The 10,587-nt window shown below is 38.0% G+C and overlaps 2 protein-coding genes across 3 annotated transcripts in view; one reads left to right on the top strand and one right to left on the bottom strand.

Moving 5' to 3' along the window:
- Nucleotides 1-195: 195 nt before the first annotated feature.
- On the bottom strand, nt 196-3,789 carry LOC112144614 (actin, alpha cardiac muscle). 2 transcript variants are annotated; one of them, XM_024269220.2, is made up of 9 exons: nt 3,750-3,789; nt 2,837-2,999; nt 2,622-2,750; nt 2,345-2,455; nt 2,174-2,258; nt 1,913-2,074; nt 1,643-1,834; nt 587-768; nt 356-499 (listed from the first exon to the last, which is right to left on the bottom strand). In XM_024269220.2, the coding sequence occupies exons 2-9, from the start codon at nt 2,963-2,965 to the stop codon at nt 356-358; spliced, it is 1,134 nt and encodes a 377-aa protein (XP_024124988.1). In that variant the 5' UTR covers nt 2,966-2,999; nt 3,750-3,789. The 2 variants fall into 2 exon arrangements, with proteins under 2 accessions (XP_036065768.1, XP_024124988.1); XM_036209875.1 differs by lacking the exon at nt 3,750-3,789 and having other exon boundaries at nt 196-499; nt 2,837-2,965.
- Nucleotides 3,790-6,065: 2,276 nt separating this feature from the next.
- Nucleotides 6,066-10,587, top strand: part of eif2ak4 (eukaryotic translation initiation factor 2 alpha kinase 4) — a gene marked incomplete in the record, with an annotated part of 23,378 nt that continues 18,856 nt past the window's right edge. Inside the window, 9 exon segments of the mRNA XM_024269700.2 lie at nt 6,066-6,483; nt 6,574-6,689; nt 8,125-8,227; nt 8,304-8,477; nt 8,550-8,630; nt 8,765-8,904; nt 9,731-9,831; nt 9,904-10,061; nt 10,148-10,587. Of these exon segments, the coding sequence (XP_024125468.1) occupies nt 6,355-6,483; nt 6,574-6,689; nt 8,125-8,227; nt 8,304-8,477; nt 8,550-8,630; nt 8,765-8,904; nt 9,731-9,831; nt 9,904-10,061; nt 10,148-10,587 (1,442 nt within the window).

Consider the following 10,587-nt stretch of genomic DNA (forward strand, 5'->3'; position numbering starts at 1 on the left):
TTTTCACAATAGTCACTGTTTTGATGATTAATCCTCACTTCAACCAGGATGTCCCATTGAGATTGTTCATCTTTTTTCTTTTTTTTTTTTTTCAAAACAGACATGACCAAGATTAAATACAATGCAATGTCATTTGTAATGTCAGTCATGCACCCCTTCTCCATTTTGTCTGGAGCTCAATGAGACACTCAGTCATTCAATTTCTACGTTTTTTATTCATATTTCTCCTTTTCTGTCAGTCGTTTAATTTTGAAAGGTGTACTGTCAGAATGGCTCGTCTTTATTACACCATACATCTATATACAAAAGGACACAAGGGGAGGGAATGGAATAGAGAAAGGGGATGTTTGCGTGATTAGAAGCATTTCCTGTGGACGATGGAGGGCCCAGCTTCATCATACTCCTGTTTGCTGATCCACATCTGCTGGAAGGTGGACAGAGAAGCCAGAATGGAGCCACCAATCCAGACGGAGTACTTCCTCTCAGGTGGAGCAATGATCTAGATAAAGATAAAACCCTCTTTTAGTTCCACTGAATACTAAATTGCTTTGAATTTGGTCATGTGGAGCACTGACCATTCTCTTACCTTGATTTTCATTGTGCTCGGAGCAAGGGCTGTGATCTCTTTCTGCATACGGTCTGCAATTCCAGGATACATGGTGGTCCCACCAGACAGGACGTTGTTGGCGTACAAATCCTTACGGATGTCAATGTCACATTTCATGATGCTGTTGTAGGCAGTTTCATGGATGCCAGCAGACTCCATGCCTAATGGAAGGGGATTGTTTTTTCAGAACTAGAAAAGTTGCATCATCTGCGATAATGCTAGTGAAGGCTTTTTACTAAATCTGGTTGCTGAAAATGCTAAAGAAATTTACTCTAATTGCTGAAGAGATTTGATGAAAATGCAAAAGCAATTTGCAAAATACAAAATTTGACTTAAAATTTTGCTACAGAATTATGAAAGCACTGAAGTTGGCCTAAATTTGTGAAAAAAGATTAGTAAAATTGCGTAAAAATCCCTAATACATGTTTAGTCCTTTTACTTGAATATGAGCTAAACTACAAAATATCCCAAAAAACCTTAGTAGATGCCAAATTAGCCAAAAAAAAGTTAGTTCGTTGCTAAAATACTAGCTCAACTCCAAAATAGCCTAAAAATTCTCTGTAAAATTAGTCAAAAACGTTAGCCTATCGCTAAAATATTAGTTAAACTCTAATGCAGCCTATCAAACCTTAGTAGATAACAAATTAGCCAAAAAACATCAGCATTTTGTTAAAATATAAGATAAAATTAGCATAAAAAATTCAGTAGATGCCAAATTACCCAAACGAGCTAGCATAATGCTAACAGCTAATTACCAAATTATTTAAAAATACTGTTAACAATGGTTTTAAAGTGCACAAAGTTTAAAAAAAAAATCCCATTCACTTCCTATGGGGCATATTTTGCTCAATACTTCAACAACAATAAAGTTTATGAATACAAAAAGTACAAGCAGTAATGTCCTGAACAAGCTGAATGTTTTGATACCAAGATTGCTAAAGTCCCTAACGTGCCAAAAATCATAAAGAAAGGAGCACGAGAATTGCTTAAAAGCATTCACACAATAAAGGTAACACATTGAGATGTTAAGCTCACCAATAAAAGATGGTTGGAAGAGAGTCTCTGGGCAACGGAATCGTTCATTTCCAATGGTGATGACCTGTCCGTCTGGTAGCTCATAGCTCTTTTCCAAAGAGGAAGAGGAGGCAGCAGTAGCCATCTCATTCTCAAAGTCAAGAGCCACGTAGCACAGCTTCTCCTTGATGTCACGCACAATCTCACGCTCAGCTGAGGAGTAGAACGTTTGAAATATTGAAGAACAGCACGTTTAATAAACAAGTCAAACTAAATATGGCATTTTCTCACCAGTTGTGACAAAGGAATAACCACGCTCCGTGAGGATCTTCATCAGATAGTCCGTAAGGTCACGACCGGCCAGGTCCAGACGCATGATCGCGTGTGGCAGAGCATAACCCTCATAGATGGGGACATTGTGAGTCACTCCATCACCAGAGTCAAGCACAATACCTTCAGAGATGAGGGAAAATCAAAAGTTAGCCAAAATATCCTTATTTGGAGGACAAAAAAGACTTATACGGTGATGTCCTGCGTCAAAAACTCACTGACCGGTGGTACGGCCAGACGCATACAGAGACAGAACAGCCTGGATGGCAACATACATGGCTGGGACGTTGAAGGTCTCAAACATGATCTGCAACAAAAATCAAACGATATTATTTAAAAATCCCTCAAAACAATTTGCTATTATGACAATGAATGTAAAAGGGTTGTAAATGCCTGAGTCATTTTCTCCCTGTTGGCTTTGGGGTTTAGAGGGGCCTCGGTGAGCAGGGTGGGGTGCTCCTCTGGTGCAACACGAAGCTCATTGTAAAATGTGTGGTGCCAGATCTGACAGAGAGGGGGGAAAAAAAGAGCTGAAGTCATGTCAGGAACAGCTGCTGGATGGATACACAAAAGCCAGGCTTTAGGAATAAAGCACCTAACCTAAAAATAAAGCTGTAAGGATGTTGGCGGGCCTAAACAGCATTCAGATAGACAAGTGTGCTCCGATCACCTTTTCCATGTCGTCCCAGTTGGTGATGATGCCGTGCTCAATGGGGTACTTCAGAGTCAGAATACCTCTCTTGCTCTGGGCCTCATCACCTACGTAGCTGTCCTTCTGACCCATACCTACCATCACACCCTGTGGAGAGAAACATGAGAAACACTATTAGTCACTCGTGGGTTTTTTCAGTGCAATTGTCATAAGTTTTGTATTTAACCGTTCACCTGGTGGCGGGGTCTTCCAACGATGGAAGGAAAGACAGCCCGGGGAGCATCATCTCCTGCAAACCCAGCTTTGACCAAGCCGGAGCCGTTGTCACACACAAGCGCAGTTGTCTCGTCGTCGTCACACATGGTTGAGCTTTACTGAGGTGGTCTACAATTTGAGCTATGGGGATTGAAACACAGGGCGACAACAAGTGTTAAATCTGAGGAGTTAGGAGCAGCTGCTCTGCGTGTCATAAATACCTGAAGAGTCTCAGACTTTCTCTGGAGTAGTTGAGCATAAATGAAATGGGTTTATTTGATTACTTATTTGATTGACAAGGGTATTAGCAGGAATCCAAAGAGCTTTGAAGACCTGTCAACACTATCTCACAACTATTCTTAGGTTGTTATCAGTTGTAAGCTTGAACACAACCCAACTCAATGGGTGCTACTTGTGGGGTACTAAATAAACATTCCACCATGTGCTATTTTAATCCAAGACCTGCTCTTCTGCTGATACCATATCTCCAAAGCTTCAATTGTTCCTGGGATTTTTCAGAGCAACTAAGGTTATTAAGGTTACTAAGTTATTTTGTAACTCAAAAGAGCCAAAAGAAGCCCAGTCTGTTTGCTGACCACCTTTCTCAATGATACATTTTACCTTCTATCCTCCTAGTTTTTTAAATTCTCCAGCTAATGCAACAAGGATATGTCTTTGGACACATTTGAAGAGCATTTAAAGGCAAAACTGCCTATGCTAAACATTCAAATCCATCAAGCAGATATACTTTAAAAAGTAGCCCTTTTTTTTACAAAATGAGCAATGTGTCAGTCCATCATTCATTTGTACATCTAAACTACAACTCTCCAACCACCCAAAAACAATCATCTTCTCCCTCTAGGATTCTAAAATAATGTTCGCTCTACTCACCTGGTTGCTCACCAACGTACGAGGATGCTTCCACTGGGACAAAGAGTCACAGTGGAGAGGGCTCCTTAAATAGGACCGATCTAGGAACCAGAGGCGGGACCAAAGCATTTACAAGTCCAAATAAGAACTTCCAGCACAAATCCATAAACCCCCAACATGTTTGGCATACATTCCTTTTTCTTTGAGCACATTGAAGGCAATGTGTATTTGCAAAAGACAATTAGTTGGAAATTAGAGGTTAAAATATCATCACCATATTCTATAACCATGTAAATATGTTTATATAAATGGCTGTTTCTTTGAGACACGTGTTCTGCAGGAAAGTCACAACATAGGTGATAATAATCAACAATTTTGTAGCTACTTTGGCATTTTACATGATATTTTTTGCCTCTATATCAGGATTTGATTGCACATCAGACTGGAAAAAGTAAAACCCACAGAGCTATTACTGTAACTACAGCCATCTAGAATTGGTACTAAACTGACTCAGTAAATGCACAGTCACTGGTGTCTTCTTAAGGAGATGAGGAGATGGTTTATGACCCCCCCACCAGCACCATGCTGCTGGTATGTGTGCTGAGCCCCTTCAGTGATTAGAACAGCTGATGGTTGACGCTCTGCGTCAGAGAGGTCTGGTTTTGCTGCTGCTTCGTTCTGATTGGCCCAGCTGTTTCCTTGTAAGGTTATAGGGAGCACCAGAATCATGTATGAGTAAATGATCCCAAATTGGGAATTTGAAAAGATCAACGGTCCAAAAATTTGAGATTTTACAGACAACTGCTCCAAAGGCAAATATCTCATAAAGAATTGAAAATGCAATTTTGATATGGTTAAATTATTTTGTAAATGACACCATTTTAGGAAAAAATAAGATAACATCAACATTTATTGGGATATTTATTTAAATATAAATTTTCCATACTTTTTGTCCACTTTTGAATTAATTTCTCTAAATATTTTTGTACATTTTCCCTCTTCTAGTAACTAGTTTAAGACTTTGCTTGCAAAAAAATTAAATAAAACTGTAAGTCATGGGTGTAGGAACTAGGGTTTTATTTAAATTGCATAATTCATAAAATGTGAAATAATGACATTTTCTTCTGGTTGTCTAGTGAAAACAGTTAGTCATTGCAAAATGAAAATCAATGTACTCTATGTACAATAGCAAATTCATTTCACAGGACACCATGTATATAGATTGTACCGGCTAAAAGGCTAGTTGATTTTATAAGAAGTTACCAACTATTACTCCATTTTGGAAATCAACAAAAACAAAAACTATTATAAATACACAAACTAAATATTGATAAAGAGTAATCCGAAAGAATCCTTAACTTTATTTTGATTATAATATCTTTTACAAAAATCCTCCTTATGTTCTGTTTATGTTTATTAGAACTTGTTTGCAACAGTATTTAAGCACAACAGCTTTTTATAGAAAATAATGAGACTTATTCATTGGTCAGATTTACTATCTTTGTGGAGAAGCTTATTTTTACTGGCTCAGTTTTAAATAAACAAATAAGAAAACTTTTACATACTGCAACCCTACCTGCAGATTGATTTTACTGGGACTCAAAATTTATGGATATAAATTGGGATAAAATCTGTCTACTTGGAACCAAATACTGCTTAAGTAAGAACATAAATCAAAGGGTCGTTTAAAATACTGCATCTTATGTATTATTTAAAAAATGAAGTTACATATGTTCTGGATATAGACCAAACATTAACATTTTGTGGATCAAAAGAGGAAACAATTGTTTTATTTTTGTGAATTATATATATATATATAACTGTTCTGATAATTTGTAACTGAATTTATATTAGTTCTAAAACTGGAAAACAGTGTAACTTTCAGGAAAATACATTATTTTCAGCTGTTTTAATGACAACATGGACTGGGATTTTTTTTTCAACACAACTGATTTTGTTTTGGTGGAAATAGTATATTTGTCAAACTCCAAATCTAATTTTGAAAACTTTTTGCATGATTAATAGTAAATGGTGTGTACCATTGGTGTGTACTTATAAAGCACTCACTACTATTTTTGAGAAAGTACAATTTTTATATCAACTCAGTAGCTCATTGTTAAATTCCTTTGGCTATATGATGCTTCTGTACTATGAATGTAGTAAATACAGTATATATATATATACCTTAAATTTCTATTGTTTCTGTCTTTTCCCTTTGCATTCATACTTTTGTCGTATTTGTTGTTTTTTAAATAAAGTTTTAAAAAAGAAAACCATTACTGCTGCCCCCTAGAGGCAGGCGGAGGAAGTGCATCTAAAACATGATGACGTTTCACGCGCGACACAGCAGTCTACTCTTGCAACAGCCATGCGCAGGATGTTGCCTTGTTGTGTTTCGCTTGAGAGCCTCGGTGAAAAAAGTAGATAAATCTTTCTAAAACTAGTTGTGGAATGTTATTAGTGTCTCCGAATCCTTCTCAGTTTGTAGATGGACGTCGAGCAGAGGTGCATTCGCCTGCAGGAGAAGAAGAAGAAGTGAAGCGAGCGGCTCCTCTTCCTCCTCTCTGACTGACTGCTGTACTGTAGAATGAGACACGACCGTGGAGCTGCCATGTAGCGAACAAGCATGAGCACCCAGAGCGGTCAACCAGACGGGACAGACGACTACACGGTGCAGCAGGAGAACGAGTTAGAGGCCCTCGCGTCTATATTTGGGGAGGATTTCCAGGATCTTCGGAGCAAAGACCCCTGGAAGGTGGGAGCTTTATGCCGCGTGCATTGGTGGTGGGGGGGTAAAAAGTTGTAGTAACAGGTGTATTTATACCCCTAACTGCACCTCCCGTAGGTTAAAAGGCCTCCCGAGGTCTTTCTCTGTCTGCGACCCAACGGGTTAAACAATGGTCAGGAATGCTACGTGACTGTGGACCTGCAGGTGAAATGTCTGCCCGATTACCCGGACGTGTGAGTACTCATATGTGTGTTTTTGTGGGGGACAGTGACCGTCTGATTAATATGGTCAAACTGAATCACATGTGACGCTCAATGCGAAGCAGGTCCAGCTTTCCAGCATGGAGGGCTTTTATTGTGAAAAACTCCGGAAATTCGGGAAATGTCAGATTCTAAATAAATGTTGATATCAAAATAAAAGTCTAAGTATAGATGCACAATAATAATACTAATACATCATACTTAATGTTATCCAAAACAAATACAATTTTAACCACTTTACTTTTAATATATATGCGGCTTCCAAGACAATGTTTTATCCAAAATTAACCCAAGAAATCTACTCCCATCAATACAGTTTTACTATTTATTATTTGCAAAAAAACATAAACTTAGTCTTTTCTAAATTCACTGAAAGCTTATTATTATTATTATTATTATTAAACCAATATTTAAGTTTGACAATTTAAATTGCAATCTTTTGTATTAAAATTGTCTTCAATTTTTTCCTGAACAAAAAAAATGATTATATCATCAGCAAATAGAATAACATCAATACTTTTTTTCAGAATTATTTATTTAAAAATTCAATTTCGTCAAAATAAATCTTTAATTAAAATCTTGTTAATTTTATGACTATTAAATAAAAATTAATAATGGATGCATTAATAAATAATACATAAATGTATTATTATGATAATATTTTTCCTATGTATGTTTCAAAAATATGCAAAAAAACAGGTTATGTTTTTCTGATGATGTCAATTATTTGTCAGTAAAGGAGAAAAAGTTCTAACCAACAAGTTTCACTTCTGAAATGACTGACACAAAATATTGAACTTTTTCCCCAATATTCTGTGTTTTTGAGATGTACCGTCATCACTGCAACTTACAAAAAGAGAAAAGGTTTGATGCATTTAAGATGCAGCTGCACAAAATAAAGAATGTTCTAAAGTATTAAGTTAAAAGTAGATAATTAACATATTTTTTCTTTAGTTGTATAGTTTGTTTTTATGCAGAAGTACATGATAAAGAGACAAATTAGATGAATTCCTCAGTATTTTTTCCATGTTTTTCAGTCTCATATGTTTGAATTTATTTACTACTCCCTAACTCTCAAAAGAATGCTGGTAAATAGTCCCATGCTCTGGATTTTAACACAATTCAGATACATGATCCTCAATTTTCTTATTTTCTTTAAATGACAAATGTGCTGTCACCTTTTTGTCAAAGTAAAAACCTCGTAAACATGAGCATTTTACAGACTATTCGTGTATCCAAAATGTTTTGTGAATTTGGAAGAGATTTAGACACTTGTGGATGGATTCACAAACTTTGGCAGAAATATTAGAAGGTTTTAGAGTGACGTTCACATGCTGCCAGTAATTCAAATCAAAAATCTAAATAGCAGTTTTTAAATGTCATTTTTTGCTACTATTGCTGTCATCAGGCCTCCAGAGCTGGAACTGAAGAACGCCAAAGGCCTCTCAAACGAAAAACTCCAGAACCTCCAGGATGAACTCACTAAGCTGGCAGCAGTGCGATGTGGGGAGGTGAGGATGTCCCAGAATGCATCTTGATTGGACAGATTATTATTTATGTATTGATTGTAACGGCTCTACCTCTCAGGTGATGATTTATGAGCTTGCAGACCATGTCCAGGGGTTTTTGAGCAAGCACAACAAACCTCCACCGCGCTCCTTCCACGAGGAGATGCTGAAGAACCAGCGCAGGCAGCAGGAGAAACAGGCTCTGGAGGAGCAGGAGAGGATGGACCAGCAGCGCAAGAAGGAGGAGGAGATGGTCAGGATGGAGGGGAGGGGGCGAAAATAGTCATCTATGCTCAAATCCTAGAATGGTTTTTCTTTCTTTTAGGAAAAGGAGATCATGGCTGTAATCCAAAAAAGGGAAGAGGACAAGCGAGAGGAGAAGAGAAGAAAGGAAATTGCCAAACAGGTGTTCTTCTATAGATTATCGTCATAAATATCCATTGATCCTCATCGAAAAGCAGTGAAATCAAAGCTGAGCATTCTATCAAATCTACCGACTATAACATTTACTGCTGCTTGTCAATGATTTTCTCACCACAGGAGCGTCTGGAGAGCATAGAGTCGGTGTCTGTGCTGGGAAAGAGTCCGCCCAGTTCTGGTGGAACCGTTCCTGACCTCACTGAAGCCAAAACAACCGCTGGGAACCACCGGCGCCGAACAACTTCCAGTTCACGCCACAGGTACACGACGAGCAATCATGTAAAAAATTAGTTTATTTATTAAAATTCAACAACTTAGTAATTAGTTTTTAAACAGATTATATCAAATAATATGAGACAAATGTATTAAATGATGAAAAAAAGTGATTAAAATCTTAGCAGATAATTTAAAATTTCCTTTTCATTTTTTTATGTCTTTAAAAAAAATAGGTAAAAAAACAAATCTGTAAAATTTTCAAATTAAGTCAAAATGAATCAAACTCTACTTGATTTTAGTTAATAATCACTATATTTAACGAAAGCACTATGACTTAAGTTTGTCTTTGTTTATTTTATCAACGCATTTCATTATTTCTGTAATGAGTTTGATAAATCTGTAATTTTTTTGTCTTGGATTGACCACAATTTATGTTAGGAAAAAACAGACCAATCAATCAAAATTGTAAAAATAATCATATTTATATTTCATTTCTAAAAAAAATACCTAGTTTTGAATATAAAATAGTTTTTGGAACTATACAGAGAGTAATGTTTCAATTTGTTTAGTTTTTTAAGTGGTAATTTTGCCTTTTTTTAAGTATTATATTATGCTTTAATTTTAATTATCTTGTTTTCCTAACTTTGAAGTCCATGAATGTTAAAACAAGCTTTAGAAAAGCTAAAAAGTGAAAGCTTATTGTTGTAGTGGACTTGTTTAACTTACCCCTAGAGAAAAGGGGGACTTTTGAAAAATAATGACATTTTTACTCTATTTACTATTTACAGCGTGCACATTTTAAAAAATGAAAGTGGTTCTAACTTATAGTTTTTGCTGTAACTCTGTATTTCTTTTGTTTCCTTCTACCAGACGCGACACGGTTAACGACGACGGCGTCCGCCCGCAGGAGCTTCTGCATTTCCACAGCAACACTTTAGGAGAGCTGGTCGTCCACAAAGGCAAATGTTTGGGTGAGAGGCGTCACCGAGTCAGTGCTGCTGAATCCATCACAGAGAACGTCACGTCCGTGCTTCCCCCGACAGGTGAAAGCCAGCGCCTTGGTCGGAGCGTTTATTGCGGCTTTGAAGCCAACTCTGGAGAGTTTTCCATCATCTATGAGTGGTCGTTACGCTGGAGCAAGAGGATGGGAAAGTTCTTCACCAGCCAGGAGAAAGCAAAGATAGAGAACTGTAAGAAGCAGGCAAGTAAAGGAGCATTTCTGTGTGCTTCACTGCTTCTCAATGCCAAATTCTCCTTACATCTGCTTTTGCTTGAAACCCTGATCAGATCCATGCAGCAGAAAACGAGTTCAACTCCCTCCTGCGTCTCAGTCACCCAAACTTGGTGCATTACATGGCGCTGAGCTCCACGGAGAAGGAGGACTGCCTCAGCGTTCACCTGCTGGTGGAGCACGTGCCGGGAATCAGCTTGAACCAAAGCTTAGGTACCAACGCCCCGCTCCCTCTGGATAAACTCTGCCACTACGCGGCGCAGCTGCTGTCTGCCCTCGACTACCTCCACACCAACTCCGTAGTCCACAAACACCTGGGCGCCTCCAGCGTGCTCCTGGACTCCGAGGGCAGCGTTCGCCTGACGGACTACAGCTTATCCAAACGATTCTCCGATATCTGCAAGGAGGACATTTTTGAGCAAGCCCACGTTCGTTTCTCGGAGGGGATGGTCATGCCAACGAAAACCGGCAAGAAGGGGGACGTGTGGAACTTGGG

This window comes from Oryzias melastigma, linkage group LG22 (assembly GCF_002922805.2).
Source record: "Oryzias melastigma strain HK-1 linkage group LG22, ASM292280v2, whole genome shotgun sequence".
In the NCBI taxonomy this organism is placed as follows: domain Eukaryota; kingdom Metazoa; phylum Chordata; class Actinopteri; order Beloniformes; family Adrianichthyidae; genus Oryzias; species Oryzias melastigma.